The following is a 16,548-nucleotide window of genomic DNA, read 5'->3' as shown; positions in this document are numbered from 1 at the left end:
TGGCTGCTGACAAAGCCATCCCTGGGCCGCCTTGCTGAAGGTGAGCTTTGCTGTTCCTCCCCAAAAGCAGCCTCTGTGGCCGTTGCTGTTTCCCTTGCATAGCTCTGAGCCCTCGCCCTCAGCCAGGAGGATTGTTTAGTACAGCTCCCCTTTTCCATGTTTGCAGCACGGCGGGTTTGCCCACCTCGGCTTGTCAACATTGCTTTGCAGTCTGGGTTTGTGGCCTTCTCGTTCTGGCCTTGCTTTTGTTCAGCTGTGGTTCCCCGGGCATTTCTTTGGCATTATGTAAGGGGGACCTGATGTGAGGCAAGATGCCCGTGAAAGGCAAGATGTTTTCCAGTCAGCTCAGTTCCCCTCACCTTGCTTTTGTAGCACAGCTGTGCCAAGAGCAGAGCTGGCGTGGGAGAGCAGGAATGGGGTTTTAGGGGTTATTTTAGTGACGTATATGAAACCACAGGCAAGGGATGTAACTTGACTGATGTCTTTAGCCTCAGCAGTGCTGAGAGACAACAGGGTGAAGAAAGGCTCCTGCTGTCCCTCTTTCACCAGCACGGCTGACCCTGTGCTGAGCCAGCCCGGGGAAGTGAACCAAAAACTAGCCCTATAAAAGAAAGCAAATACTTTTCTGGTGGTTTAGCTCCTCAAGCCAGCTCGCTGCAGGGCTGGAGAAGCCGAAGTGCTGGCTCAAGGGAAAACCTAAGAGTGATCAGCTAAACGGATGGCAAGAAACCTCTGCCACCCCACTAATATTCATCATCCCGCCTGAAATTTGTCGTGTACCCCCTGTCCATGGATACACCACCTTCTGCAAGACAAGCTTCACTGCAGACCTTTGCTGTGCTAGTGCCAGTGGTAAAAGTAACGTGGTTCTTACACTTGTGGCTGAGCTTGGTTTAGTATTTATGGCACTTTCCTCCTTCATGTCACTACTGTGAAATTCATGCTTCGACTGATACAAGGAGGACACAACGGGATAGCTGAGATGATACAGATAGGGGTCTGTTATGGCCAAATATTATGCTTTTACCTTGAAAGTACATAGTTGATATTACTACAGCTTTCCATTAAGTTCCTTCTTTAATCTGCACTATGCAGTTAGCCTTTGAAGCATATAGTCCTTTCTTTCAGCCACAGTGCTTGAAATTTTTACAGACAGAAAATGGCCTTTCCCATTATTTCAGTATGCAGCCTAAGGAAGTTGCTTTCAGCAAGCAGCTATATTTGTAAGCTGTGATCTCTCTGGCTGCTGCGGTCAAACAAAGCACTTTGTCCTGGGACACTCGCAGGAGGCGGCACCGGGGATGCCAGCCGGATTTGGGGTGTCTCAGCCAGCCCCGGGTGCCGCCTCTGAAGGTGATGGACAGAGCGGACCCTGTGCGGGGTGTAAACAGGGTTGGAAAGAGCAGCATTGGCCAGGGGACAGAGCGATGATTGACAACTTCCTGTGCCACGGCAGAGAGCAGGGACTCGCCGCCCGGCACATAACCCGGCAGCGCTGGTTGGAGGGATGTGGGGCTGGAGAGAGCAGGCAAAGCTGTGCTCAGACCCGTCATTCCAGCCTCTCCGCATAGTTTAAAGGGCAGTGAGCATTTAGGTCCTGGTGCCCAACTGGAGCGTCCTCTTGGCAGTGGTATGAAGGGGGCTGTGTCAGAACTGTGGGGCAAATGACTGCGTTGCCCTGTTCTTCATGAGGGAGCCTGTAATTTCCACATGCTGTCTAAACACTGGCAAATCTGGTTTGAATCTGTTGTCGCATGTAACAGGTAGAAAAGAGGAAAAAAAACCAAAGCATATAGTTCAGGCTGCTTGAAGTACACTGGAGTTTTGCTAGTCTAACCATAATTTAGTTGCATCCTCTCAAAAGGTTGGTTTTGGTGTCTGGGGTTTCTTTTTGGGGGGAGTTTGGAAAGGAAAAGGAGGAGTTTGTTAAAGCTAAACAATGAAACATGCTTTTACATGTGGCTTCAAGAATGATTTGCCTTTAAAGTGGCAGGCTCCACTTTTTGCCCTTTTAAAGAAAGAAAAAAAACCACCCAAAACACAGCCTTCTGACAAAATCCTGCAGCATGGTGTTCCCTCTGCCCCCAGGCATGTGTTTGGTAGTAACTGAGGACGAAGAACAGCAGAGTCTGGGGAGCTCAAAATGGACCTTTGCCCAGTCCAGAAATGCATTATAAACAACTGCATCTAAACAGCCCTGTTTCCCTCCCTCACCTGCCTAATGTGTTTTGCCAAGGGTCTGCTTGCCCTGTATCTTGTAAATATTTGATGAAAATTAAATCAGAAGTGATTATAGGAAGCAGTTCATCTGTCTCTGGCTCTGCCTGCAAAAGGAGAAGGAAAGGCAGAAGTAAGTAAGTACCATCACATTTTTAAGCAGAGCCTGACATATTTGCAGTGCATGTGAAGAGGGTATTTTAAAAGTTTGCATCAGCTGTTGGATTCTATTTTGGTGATGAATTCCAGCTAAAATAACGTGGATGCTCATAACTGTGTGAATAAATGACCCCTAACTGACTTCTTAAAATATCGTATCAGTCTGCTGTGGGAAGTTTGCATTTAACTAAGGTTTTCCCCCCCTCCTCTGTTTGTAACCTGGTGTGTTGTAGGAGGAGCGTGCTGCTGAATTTAGAGGCTGAAGTGTTGAATTTGTACATGACAAAGACATTAATGATGGATTAGGTGCACTGATTCTTTTAGTTTAGCTAATCCAATTTTCATTGGCATTTTTCTCTCCCCTTCCCTCAGTTGTTTCTACCCTGCCCACCCCCAGGCAGTTTCTGTGTAGAAGAGCTGAGGTTCAGTGGTCAGTTATGTGGATCCATCTGTTCCTGGCTGTGCTCAGCAGCAGCACAGGCTCATGCCATCGCCTGTGCGTGTCCAGTGTTGAACACCCCTGGCTGAGCTTCACTCCTTTAGTTCCTAGCATCCTTACCCATCTTCCAAAAGGAACACTTTTCAGCAGTATTGGATGTGCCAAGTTCTCTGTTTGCACCTTAAAATTAGGAGATACTGCTGTCCAAATTAATTGCAGCTATGCTGATGACAAGTAGGTCAAAGACAGAGGACTCTAAAGAAGACCTGGCACCCACTTTCCTCTCCAGACCCCCCATCTCTGTCCCCTGCTTTGCCTGGAGACCCTCCTGTGCCATCAGGGCACAAACCTCTATGAGTGGTCAACCAGGGTCACAGAGTTGATATCCAAATGATTTGGGGCTGGATTGCTGTGGTTCTCCACCCAAACACATGTACAGGGTAGATGATGGGACTGGTGGAGGGAGAAGCTGGGACCATCACCTCTCCACAGCGGTACAGATCTCAGTGGCCGTCTCTCATGGCCTTAGCAGAGCACAGCTGTGGTAACGTGGCTAATATTACTCGTTAGAGGAGGGAGGCTTTGCTAATCTTCAGAGCTGTACGAACACAAATATTGGGCAGCTGATCATCCCAACAATGCTGTAGTCCACACCAAGATGTCATTTCAAAGGCATAAACAGATTAGTGGAGCCCTTTATGCAAAAAGGAAAAGCCTCACTCTGTCCCTAGATGGTTTTAAGCAATTAGTTGGTTTAAATGGTTCCCAGGTTTAGGTAAAAAAAATCCCACCGGAGCAATGTAGCTTATATCAGCATGGAGAAATCCAGTCAGGCCACAGCAAGGAGTTGTTAGAGGAATGAAGAAGGAAACATAGGAGTCCTGGTAAGGAGGCTGATGAGGACTTGAGCTCCTCGTGGGTAGGCAGAGCCACCCCTCTCTCATGACTGTGGGATTGCTGTGCTGCCTGGGGAGCAGCCCCAGTAACTGGGGCTTGTGGTTTGGGGTTTTTTCCCATTACAGCATTTTGGTTTTCCCTTATAAGTAACTGATGCAAAGACTTTTTCTTCCATTGAAGTGGTGCTCTAGTCCAGTGGTGCAGTGATGCAAGGCAAGGGGTACTGTATGGGAAGGAAACGGTGTGTGGACCCGCTCGCAGCCTCTGGTCCTGGGCTGAGCCCAAGCGAAATGGGGTGCTGTGTTACTTCAGTCCTCTGACTTTTGGAGGCATCTCTCTTTGTATCTCTTCAGATGCCTGCTTTTGCAGAGATGTCTGACGCCTCGTATGACTGGCAAGTAGCGAAACAGGAAAATCTCACTGAGGTTCCCCTTTACCACATCTGAGTGTTTGCTGTATCATTTAACCACGTCTGATTCTCATCTATTCTTTTTACTCCTCAAAGTGAGTCGTTAAGTCACATCTGCGGTCCATGCAGAACTGACTGGTGATGCCAGAATCGGGTTTAGCATCAGCTTAATGGAGATGATCTTGTGCACTGAATCCTTGTAAATGTTCCTTAAGTTTTGCTGACTTAAGACAGCGCAGCCACCAGCATCTTTCTGGCACTAACAGCTATAACCACAAAACTTAAAAATAAAAAAGGTAGCAGTAAAACTAGATTTCTGTGCTTTCTATTGGTATTTGTGTAAGTGGTGACTAGGAAACAGTCCAAATGTTGGAGAAATTATAGTCCTGTTCTGGTTTGAGAAAAAATCTGAATTCGTGCTTATTGTAATAGTCGTGTACAGCCAATTTGTCTTTGAACTGTACTGGAATATGATCTGTCGCGAAGCTTTTCCTTCAGACTGTCTGCTAGGGAGCAGAACTAGATTCAGCCCCAGCGGTCCTCAGTGGATGAGAGCCTCAAAACGTTTCACAAATGTATGGAAACAATTTTCTTCAATACAATCTCAGTCTTGTCTTCAGTGATAGGAAACAAACAGAAAGTCGACAAAAGCATTTTCTTCCGTGGCTTTATCTTGCCATAACAAATTAAAAGCTTGTGCTCAGGAGACAGGAGTCTCAAATCTTAAGAGGTTTTTCACACTGAACCCTTTTCTTAATACTTGGATAATCTAAGCCCCCTTTGAAGTGGGCTGCCCTGGGTATATGGGGCACACTTAGAGGTGGATGCAAAATGTCAACTGTTTCCTTTTCTCATTTTCTTGAATAGAGAGAAAAAGGTGTTTTGAGACAAAAATCAGGATTTTTGCTCTTCCCCTCTCTGTGAAATTCAAAAGTGCTGTATCTCTTCAGGCTCTGAAATAAAAAAAGGGGGAAAGGAAGGGCTTGTTCTGGCAAGATTAAGCTGAGGGAGTTCTGGGAGACTACATTTTATCTTAATTTCTTTGGAAAGGTGGAAGTTTCTTTGCCATGTGTCCGAAATAACTCTCAGACTTCCTCTTTGTGAAGTTCATAAACAGTGGAGGCTCTGCAGATAAACTTCAGATTGGCGCTCGGCGCGGCACTGCTCGTTGCAGTACTGTTTCACTGGCTTTATCATTTTCCTTTCCGTATTGATAGCACAGCTGTGTTTTCCTTTATTCCAGCGAATGAAAAGGGCCAAGTGGAGAAGAGCTGGCTTGTGCCGGGGATCCCAAGGGATTGCACCTGGGCAGAGCACACAAACAAAGGGATTTGGCTGCCTGTGGGGAGCGAATCGCATGGGTCTCGGCCGGAGGTTGAGGCTACGGCATGGGGAGGATGCAGCTTGTTGGATGTCATTTTTCCAGGCTCATCCTCAAGCTGTGAGTTGGTGAGAGAGCTGGTTTCTTGTCCTGGGGATGGCATGGATGTCTTTCCAGCTGATGAGATGGTGATGGGCTCCTCTTTAACCTGTCCGGGCTTCCCAAAGTGAACACAGGAGCCCCTGCAGGGAGCTTTGGCTGTTGCCAAAGACTGCCTTGGTAAAGATGAGACCTTGAGTCCCCACCATTGTTTTGCATTTTCCATGCTGTGTGTCAGCAGTCCCCCTCAGATACGGGTGATGAAGTGTGAAGCTTTCATGGCAGCGGGAGATGAGCAAAGAGGAGCATGGCAATAAAGAGCAGGTCAGCTTGTAAAGGGTTTGTGCTTTGCAGAGGCCAGGCTGGCACAGGGTTTTGATTCCCTCAGGAATCATTACTTGCAGAACTACTTGTTCAACATCATGATATTTCTATTCCCTCTTGTCCTCTCCACCTCACAGAGCCATTAAAATCCTAGAGGGGAAAAAAATATCTTGTCTTCCTTGACCCACAATTGTTTTTGACAGCAAGCTTGCGAATGCTTAAGCTGGCTGAGAGTACTTCTGGAAGTTACAAGTGACAGAGCTCCCTGATTTCCCTCTGGCAGCCGATTTCTGACAAGCTGCTGCGGATTTATTGCTTCATGATTTTGAGATGAATCTTTCTTCTTTTTTCATAGTCACCCTTGGATGTTGCATCACATGGAGTGAACCTGTTCTGTAAAGCCAGTAGAGGCAAGGTGATCTGTCCAGTTCAGGAGTAGGAGAAGGCTTCTTTTTCTCATCAGTTTTTATGATGGATACTTATCAGAATATTACTTAAGGCACCTGATTAGCCGGCCGTTCCTGTGTAACAAATCCATTTCAATGAGAAGCAAACTGCAGTGAATGATTAACATAATCTTCTTTACTAATGACTAGGGGTTTTTAATTTAATGAGTCACTTCGGAAAGTCTGAAGGGGAAGCAGGGTCACTTTTTTTATATATATATATACACACACATATTTTATATATATATATAATATATATAAAATATATTTTTATATAAATAAAATACTAAATTTATTTTATATATATAATCACAATGCAGTCATTTGCATATAGAAGCCCGGTGTTGCTTCTCAAAGCAGCCATATCAAACACACAGTACGTGTGCTCACTCAGATATGTATAGCTCACTTGCAAAAGGAAATGTGTTGCACTGGTTTTACAGAATTACTATTATGGTCATGATTAATGATTTTGTTATCCAAGCAGTGAAACCACAAGACTTCATGACCGCCATAGCAATCACAAAGTTCTAGTACGTGCGGCACAAGCTTCTCTAATTGAGCATTTGAGGGCATGTTGAAACAGAGTTTCTTACCGGACTCCCTGTTCCAACAACTTTAGTTTTGGGTTCATTTCTCTTATGTGGCTACTGGGCATGTTTTCAATAGTTTCCCCTCAAAAACAAATACTGGAGCTGGATTAGTTTCAACAGGCTTTAGAGGAAGACAGTGTTTCTCTGACGGACTGGTGGCTCAATGGTTTGGGGCATGTTTTTCCATTGGTGAAATAGCCTGGTTCTGGAGACCACGTCCTTTCTAGATGTATTCCTGTAGGCGAGTGTGTTGTATTTGGAACAAAGCTCTCATGTCTCCCTCCTCCATCAGCCTCCCCAGAATTTTCACCACATTATGCTGGTGGTAGAAAATCCCAGTCAAGACCCAGTGTTGTCGTAGGGGACAGAAATTGTTTTGTGTTTCCATCACCAACAAAGTCTTGCCATCGTTTGTTTGTAGTGGCACTTGGCTGCAGATGAGAGTGCCTTTTCTTTGAGAAACTGCCTAATTTTCGACAGTCACCAAGTGCAGGTTCTGTCCCAGTGGAGTGGTACTGAGAGAACAGAACAATTCTGAAGGCCTGAGCATCGTCATGCCTTTGATCCTCAGTCACTTATTTTCTTCTGAGGGTTTCCACATGGCTTCATGAACCACATTTTAACTATACGCTCTCTCAGAAGTACCTCCTTCTGTTTGAACCTTATCTGAGCCTGTTCCAGTGAATGCTTTGTGATCTTCTCTTCTGAAGGATACCAGTAGGATAATCTCTTCCTATTCATGTTCCCATGGGACTCGGGATTCAGTAAACTTCTTCCCTTCCCATCTTCATGGTCCCTTCCACCATCTCTTTTCCAGGCTGAAGAGACCGAGGCTCTTTAGTTAGCTGTTGTTGAGAAGCCATCCCGTGTCCTTTATTGTCCTGACCATGGCTCTGTGAGCTTGCCGTGGTGGAAATACCCTTATTTACACAGGGTGGAGGGGAGGCAGAACCACAGATAGGGGAAGCTCAGCAGATACGTGCAATGCCTTGACGATCATCTTAATTGCTGGTGCTTTATTTTGTTTAATCTGTTGCTGAGCCACCAAGCTGACACTCTCACAGGGCTGTCTGGTTTAATCCCAAGACCTCTTTCCTGAGCAGCGATAGCTGGCTCAGAGCGCATCATTGTACATGTCAGATCAAGGTGTTTCTGTCACTTTGCACTTCAGGGGTAAGTTTTTGTTTTAACATCCGTTCTCTCAGCATTAGGAGATTCTTAAGCAAGTCTTCAATCAGCTTTCATTTTCGCCTCCTTGAATAATTTTAAGTTTCATCAGAAAACTGTGTCATCTTGTTGTTCACTTCTCTCTTCAGCTCATTGATGAGTATGCTCACCAGCACAGGGGAGGATCCTGTGGAGTTCATTGGTGACCTGCTGCTTAGGAGAGGGGGTATTTTCTACCTTTTATTCCCAATCTTCAAACCATATAGGAGAAGAGAGAGTGTTCTCTTCCTTCTCCTATAGAAGTTTGAAGCTTTGATGGGGAACCTTGTTGGAAAGTAACAGCGCTTACCCCAGCCGATGATCAGCAAGGTAACCCTGCAGACACTGCGTTTGTCAACCAGTTGCCTTTAGAGTCACCAAACAGGAGGCAGCATGAACTTTTTTACGGACCAGTGAGCAGAGCCTAGTCTGGGACAGCTTGCTTTCCCCCATTCTGGGTGCTTAGAGTAAGTGTTTGTGTTGGCAAACTGCCCCTCTAATCTGAGGACACTGAACGTGGAAATACAGCAATTTTTAATAAGGTGAAAGCGGAGGCCAGAGCCGCAGCCTCTGTGGTATGCTGCAAACAGGTTTTGTAGCCATGTCAACACATGTGGAGGAGAGGCTCAGTTGCCCTGCTGGGTCTGAAGGAGAAGAAGGTGTGGAGGAAAGCAAGGATAGATATGAATTGGGCAAGATAAAAATCACTACAGCCTCTTTTCCAGTTGCCTGTTGCAGAAATACTGCCTTCCCCGAGAGGCAGCAAATAGCACGCTGCTTGGAGGGCTGGTTATAGCTCCCAGCTGCCCCACTGAGATTATCTTAGCAGTTATATCCAGTTTGGGACTTTTATTTTCATCCAGGAGGGTGAGGGGGTTGCAGGCGGGTATGTGCAACCTCCTCCACTTGGGTAACTTTCCCAGGCTTCATTATTTTGACCATGAGCACCCTCGATGTTTTCAGAGTGTATCCACGAAAGGCTTGTCCCAGCTGGCCTCAGCCAGGGTTCCAGTGAAGGTAAAGGGTCCTGCTGCCTGGCACGGCACTGTGTTAAGGCCCTGCCTCCTTTCTGGTTCATGCCAGTCAAAGTTTAACTTAGAGAGCACGCTGCAGGCTGAGGCTGCCCGGAATATGGGGTGTGTGCCTTTCTGGTGTTGTTCTGAGCTTAAATTACAGCTTGGCATCTGGGTCTGCACCGCATACAGCACTGCGAAAAGGTACTCGTGTGAGGAGGCTGTTGTAACTAAATCCTAACTCAACTCTGATTTTCCAGATAGGTTGGAAGCTCAATGTTACTATGAAGTACTTGTAGAGGCTGCTCATTTTCATCTGAAATGTCCCCAAAATGTACTAGATATTGTGGGACCTAAAGTTAAAGGCACAAGAATTGTCTTTGAAGGGTTTAAATGCCAGATTTGAAGAGCCTTTGTCTTACAAGTTATGAAGATTGGGCTGATCAAACCACTTTCTAAAAAGAGCCTGAATATCAGTGCAGTTACATTGGAGAGGTGTTGTTGACTACCCCTAGAGTTCTGCTTCTACATACTCATTTAAAAAAAGGAGAAAAAACCAACCAAAACAAACACATGCATTTAAAGTCAGTTCCTAATGGGTGGGTCAGGCGTTCAAAACTCATTCTGCTTGTTGCACCTCTCAGATAACCCAGCCTGGCTGTACATCACACTGCAAACAGATCTGTGTATTTGCTTTCAGCAAAGTAAGTTGGGAGTGCAGTGCTTTTTAAGTGCTGTACCGGTTAAAGAGGATCAACATCTGGTTTGTGTTGTAATGCTTTAAGGTGTTCTCACCTTTGGACAGAGTCTTGCAGAGTGTTGTTTTCAGAATAAACAGATATCCACAATGAAGGTTCTTGTATTCTTGAAGTAAGAGACGTGTCTAGTACGATTCATTGGAAAATAACATTCAGAGAGTGCATTCTTGACAAGGAGAGAAGGTTTTTCAGGTAAAACCAGTCTTCTCCCATTACTGATACAGCTTTTTTCTGCTCTGGAGGTTGTGTCTCTAGCTGACTGTTGTGGCAAATGGAAACCTTTCCCTTGGACTCCTCAGACCTGCAGCACAGCTTATTAGTTAGAGAGGGTTAGAGGTTTTTCTTAGTTCAAAGCACCAATATTTAGTGCAGTGTTACAGCTCTTCTGATGCATGGAGGCTCTTTTTCCTGCTCCTGATCTGTTAGTGTATTTAACAGTTCTCCTCTCATGGTAATAGAAAAAAAGCCCAAGCAATCTATGAAAAGAATTAATGGGCAAAGTCCTGAATGACTGGATATTGCATGGAAACTGTTTTAATCAAGGAAGGAATATGGAGTGAGGGTGGCTAAGAGTGGTACCCCACTGTGTATTTCTCTAGGAAGAAAAATACGTATATTAAGAAGCTGCAGGTATTGGCAACAGCAGGTTATTGTGTGGTATTTCACCCTTTCATGATCGTCGTTGTGTAATGATGTAGCCAATTAACCTAAAGAAAGTGGTCACCATGAGGCAGGAATGTATAAAAATACAAGTAACACTCATTGCACATTAGAAATTAGTGACGAGGGGGAAAAAAGCCCCTGGAGTTTCTAAAGGGAAGCTGATTATTCAAGTGGCCTGTGATGAACTGGAATTCGGTGAGTGTTTCGAGAAGAACTTGTAAGGGAGTTTTTGGCTTAATAGGATGCCTGCAGGTTATCAGAATTGCCAATATTTTTGTAGCCTGAGTAACTAGTGGGGTACAGCCTGGGCACACAGATGCTCTGTCTGAGCTTGCCCACAAGACTTACACAATTGCATCAATTGACAGGGTTTAACTTTGCCCTTTTGAGGTAGTTTCTAGTGCGAACACTCATCATCTTGCAGTGCCCAGTGTAACAAATAGCATGCCAAGCAAATACAAGTGGTGTTGGTGAATGTGTCATGGGTAGGCTATGGCATATTATTTTTCCATGTGTGTGGCGACAGCTTTTATGGCCTGGCAACAGATCTGCCTCTTTCAAGTATTTTATGGGAAACTTCATGAAGCTGCCTGCTGTCAGGTGTTGCCTACATCGCAGGTGTGCGCAAAGTCAGTGAGTGGCAAAACATCTCTTTTAATACTGTCTGCAGTAACAACTGTATGTATGACGATTTTTTCCCCTCCTTTCCATTTAAAACAGAACGCTACAGATAGCTCCTCTAACTCCTCTCAAAAAAGGGAACAGCCTGTGCGAACTCTGGCTTCTCCTGCATCCTGCGAACACCGAAGAATTTGCACTCGTGGACACCTTCACGACCATTATAGCTCTGACCACTACCATCTAGAACAAGTAAGGTTTCTTCCAGTGTTGCCGTCTAAAGGGCTGTGTCTGCCACAGCTAAGACTGGTGTTTGGGTTTCACCCCACAGCCCTGAAAGACACCACCCCGCTTCCTTTCTGCCCCTTTCCTTCTCAGTTAGCTTTAAATTGCTTCCAGTTATTTAAAATAAATAAATAAATAAGTGGGTTTACACTAGGATCTCTTCATCAGGGGCTCTTCATCAGGGACTGTAGCAATAAGACAAGGGGTAATGGGTTTAAACCAGCGAAGTTCAGATTAGTATAAGGAAGAAGTTCTTTACTGTGAGGGGGGGGTGGGGCACTGGAACAGGTTGCCCAAGGAAGTGGTAAATGCTCTATCCCTGGCGGTGTTCAAGGCCAGGTTGGACAAAGCCTTGGACAACATAGTCTAGTGTGAGGTGTCCCTGCCCATGGCAGGGGGGGTGGAACTAGATGATCCTTTCAACCCTAACCATTCTGTGATCTCATATTTGATGCTGTACCATGTGCACACAGCACAGACCATTGTAGGTCTGTGGCAGTTGTTCTTATTCCCAAGTCAAAGACTGAAACTCTGTGGTTTGTCAGGGAAGGGTATACAAAGAAGGAAAGAAGAAATTGTTAAATATTGGCTTTCCAGATAAGCAAGGAGACAGTGATTGCTGATAGCAAAGTGACCTTATTTATCTTTTCTCCTTCTTCATCCCTGCTTCCACAGTCAGTACCGCGATCCTACCGGCACGTCAACTTTCCAGATGATGATGAGGAGATAGTGCGCATCAATCCTCGGGAAAAGATTTGGATGACTGGATATGAGGACTATCGCCATGCCCCAGCACGGGGAAAGAACTTTGATCCTGATGACATGGACTCCTACGTACGTTTTGCCAAAAGTGAGGCCTCAAAACACGAATACACTTATCCTTATGTAGACAACTCGGACTTTGACCTGGGTGAAGATATCAAGGGTGCTGTGATAAAGACTCAACCTGTTAAGTTTAAGCCCAGGCGGAAGGAAGATGGTGAGAGGTCGCGGTGCGTGTACTGCAGGGACATGTTCAACCATGAGGAGAACAAACGGGGTCAATGCCAGGATGCTCCAGACCGCGTCAAGACTTGCATCCATCGAGTGAGCTGTATGTGGTGCGCAGACACTATGCTCTATCACTGTATGTCCGATCCAGAAGGAGACTATACAGATCCTTGCTCGTGTGACACCAGTGATGAAATGTTTTGCCTCCGGTGGATGGCCCTTATCGCCTTGTCTTTCATTGCTCCATGTATGTGCTGTTACTTGCCGCTTCGGGCTTGTTACCACTGTGGGGTCATGTGCAGGTGCTGTGGTGGAAAACATAAAGCTGCTGGATGACTACAGATGCATTCAAAGTGTTACGTTTTTTCTGTAGTTCAAGGAACACATTGGTTTCGGAGCATTGAGATCACTCATTTTGATGCAGCCACTGTGCCCAACAGCATCCAGAAACCACCAGTTCGGATCACTTTACATTTGGTCGTCTGGGGCTCACACTGCATTGATTTGCTCATCAAGTGTTCTAACTAACTAACCTACAGCATAGACTTTTGTATTATTAATCTGTAATCAAAACAGACTGTCTTGTACATGTTTTTTTGTTTTTGGTTTTTTGTTTTTTGTTTTTTTTTTTTTTTTTTTTTTTTCCAGTTAAAATGAGTTTGAGAAAAGAACTTTAAATGGTGGTGGATTGTAAAACATCTCCAGGTTGTGTCCGTCGTGCCTCCGCTTGTGTGGTACCATCAGCGTGTTAGCAAGCTCTGGCATTTCTAGAAACGGGGTGGTGTAGTGAATGAAATCTCACTTGGAAGATATTTTAACTTGCTGTCAAGTTATTGTGTGTGTATAGAAGGTGTGCTAGTAACAAACTTGTACCACAACACAGTATTTCTGTCACTGGTTTTCTTTGGGGTTTTTTGTTCTGTTTTCCAAAGCAAAAATAGCCATCTAAGCTGCAGTTTCTCTTCTAGAGTCCATCGTCATTTCCTTCAGCAAACATCTTAAATTATTTCTGTTCATAAAGCTCTGTGAACAGAAAGCAAGGCTCAGTTACCATAGTCGCATAGCCATTGAGGATCTGGTAGTTCTCCTTACCTGTAATCATTTCAGACCACTACTTGAAAGGGAAACTTAAATTTTAGGGTTTTCTTTTTTCCCTAAATAACATTGGAAAAATAAAACTGTTTTTTTTTCAGAGTTCTGCCCAAAAGAAAGGGAACTTCTTCCTTAGCCAGCCATGTAATGATCTGTGAATAAAACACTAAGGTTCCAGATGAGGAAAATTGTTGTTATGCAAAGAATTACTAACAATGCAATGTCAAAAGCACTATTATGGCAATTCTGGGGAAATGCTGCATTAAGTGGTGGATTATATGGAAAATTGTATTTGCTTGTTTGTTTTCTGTATAATAGCATGAGCATGAGAACATACGCGTCCACAGTAGAAACTCCATTTAGCAATCTAAGCAGGTATGTAAAACCAAAAGCCAGGATGTTAACCACCACTTCCATTTCCTGACCTGCGGTCCCAGTCCTCCAGATGCTTATACGTGTCTCGACGTATTGCGTGTAGGATGAAGCATGTGAGTCTTTGCAGGAGCCAGACCGAAGCGTCTCCCTGGCTTTCCCTTCCCCAGTTCACCACCCAGATTTATCAAGTGGATGCATAAAGGTGCATACAGCAGGATAAGATTACTTTAAGTTTTTTATTTTTTTTTTTTTTTTTAAATGTCATGTTGTCTTGTGTACAAGGCTTGTAATTAGCTTGGAAAAAGAGTATTTTTCTAATATATTACAAGGAATAGCCAAATAATTTTTATTAAAAATAAAAATAAAAATGATTTAGCGCAGTGAGCTCTAACTAGCATAGTACAATCTGAATACTTTGAGGCAGCTAGGGATTGGCTTGTCAAAGCTGGCACTGCTGTTCCTGCCATAATTTCTTTCTGCAGTAAATTGCCAGTGGGCGCATGTCCTTTCCCTCCCTCTATTGCACATTGACATCAGTCTTAAAAGAGAGGAATATTTTCTTTTTTTATTAATTTGCCAAATAAATGTAAAAGGAACGCTTGCCATTCTTTCTCGGTGGAATTTCCCAACAGTTCCTCTGAGAGTTAATCACAGCTTTTTAGTCAACCATGAATTAAGTATGCAATGTGCTTATACACTATAGAGTTTGGTAGGCTTAATTCGTAGCAGTTGCTGGGGATTTTTTCGGTTGGGAAAAGAAACGAATGACAGTGGAAAAGGGATGGAGTGTTACACTCTGGGTGATGTGTCTGGGTTTGCTGAATGAAATAGAAATATTTTGTGCCTAATAGCAGTTGACAAATCTCTCAATGGTGTCTAGTAAACATCAAGCCAGCCTCGAAAAAAAGAAACCATAATGGAACAACCTTTTCCTTTTTATTTCTGTTCTCAAAGTTGTTTCATGTAAACAAACATCTGTAAGATCTTCTCTCTATAAAGCACAACACTACAAAAAGATCTTACAGCTTTTTGTCCGGTCTTGAAGTGCCCCTATTTATTTAAGTAAAGTAGACATACTCCAAGCCTTTCTGTATGTCTGGAAATAAAAGTTTAAAAAAAAAAAAATATCCCTCTTTTTTTTTTTTTTTCCTATTATTAATTTTTTTTTTCCTTCCTCCCTTTTCTCTTGGGTTTTTGTAATACTTGTAGATTTTGCTGCGTGTGTTATTTGGTTTGTGAAGGCAGTGGTGTAAGGGCACAATGATAGAAATGGGTGTTGTTTTTGTAAATACTTCTCCTTAATTTCCACACTGCTGCTGAACAGTGTGTGGCGTTCTCCCCGTCAGCTTTGCAATACTGACATCGATCATTTGAGAGAAATTATTCAGATTTTATTTTTGTATCTGTGGTAACAAAACATTAACCAAATTTTCCTTTTTTTTTTTTGTTTTTTTTTTTTTTTTCCTGTTGTGGAAAGGTTTTTTTGTTTTGTTATTTTTCTTTTTCTCCAAGCTATCGCTCACATTAACAAATTAAAGTGCCTGAAGCCTCATCATTATTGTATCTATATACTAAAAGTTAAAACCCTGTTGTATTGATTTTTATAAGCCTTTTTACCTCTGTGTAAAAAAAAAAAGAAAAAAAAACCAACAAAAAATATATATACAAGTGTATGATGTACATTTTAGTTCTTAACTTCCTTTTTTTATTGTTTCTAATATGTATGATCAGTGTAGCTATTGCTTTAAAATGTACCATGTAAATATAAATACATCATATCAAAATGATGACGTTTATTGTCAGAATGATGCTGTTTATTGTTATTCAGCTGGAAAATGAGGGGGGGGAAGGAAATGGAGGCACCTCCGGGGCTGCCTCCCCGAAACCTTGGGGTTTCTGAGGGAAAAACTTGATTTATTGGACATTTTTGGGTGGTGAGCACTGTCTGCCTTGGGCATGGGCTGTTCTCACCGAAACGCAGTGGGGAGCAGGGGAGCACGTGTGTTTTCAAGTGGGTTTTTAGGTCATTTCTGGGTGTTTCTCACATTCTGGGGGAGGGTGCCCAGAGGACTGTGCCCCAGGAGGCCGTGGCAGCCATGACAGCGGCCCAGGTTCCTTCAGCTCTCCCTTCTCCCTGGGCCCTCATCCCATGGGCTGCTTTGGGCCGAACTAAATACACTGCAAGGGCTGTTCTTGTATTTAGTTTGTTTCACGCAAGCAGAGCAGCCCCAAAGAAAGGGGAAAGCAAAGGGGAAAGCGGCAGAGATGGCTGCTGAGCAAGGGCACCTTGCTTTATGAGGGCACACAGTGCAGCTTTGCAGGGCTGGCCAGGGGCTGCTGCTGCTGCTGCTGAGGGGAGAGCCCTGGGGCGGCTGGCACACAGGGAGATTTAACATGCAAGGTGGAAGAGGAATAACCCAGCTGATAGCAGCAACAGGCTGCAGTCAATCCACTGGGGAAACCAGGAAATCTGGTGAGTATATTGGAATTTTTATGTTTATTTCCAATGGGGGCTCGTCAGGTCAATGCCAACCAGTTTTGTTTACTGTAGTTTCAGTTTTATTTAACTTTCTGCCCAGAGAAGCTGTGGCTGCCCCGTCCCTGGCAGTGCTCAAGGCCAGGTGGGACACAGGGGCTTGGAGCA

The 16,548-nt window shown here is 44.2% G+C and overlaps 1 protein-coding gene across 2 annotated transcripts in view; it reads left to right on the top strand.

Moving 5' to 3' along the window:
* The window catches only part of SPRED2 (sprouty related EVH1 domain containing 2), a 66,474-nt gene extending 50,934 nt beyond the window's left edge, over positions 1–15,540 (top strand). For both annotated transcript variants that reach the window (XM_030490417.1, XM_030490418.1), the window contains exons 5-6: positions 11,265–11,414; positions 12,123–15,540. In XM_030490417.1, coding sequence (XP_030346277.1) covers positions 11,265–11,414; positions 12,123–12,773 — 801 coding nt within the window. In that variant the 3' untranslated portion in view covers positions 12,774–15,540. The remainder of the gene's footprint in view (positions 1–11,264; positions 11,415–12,122) is intronic.
* The last annotated feature ends 1,008 nt before the right edge of the window (positions 15,541–16,548 follow it).

This window comes from Strigops habroptila, chromosome 6 (assembly GCF_004027225.2).
Source record: "Strigops habroptila isolate Jane chromosome 6, bStrHab1.2.pri, whole genome shotgun sequence".
In the NCBI taxonomy this organism is placed as follows: Eukaryota; Metazoa; Chordata; class Aves; order Psittaciformes; family Psittacidae; genus Strigops; species Strigops habroptila.
The sequence above is the reverse complement of the archived record's forward strand: the minus strand, read 5'-3'. Positions and strand labels throughout refer to the sequence as shown.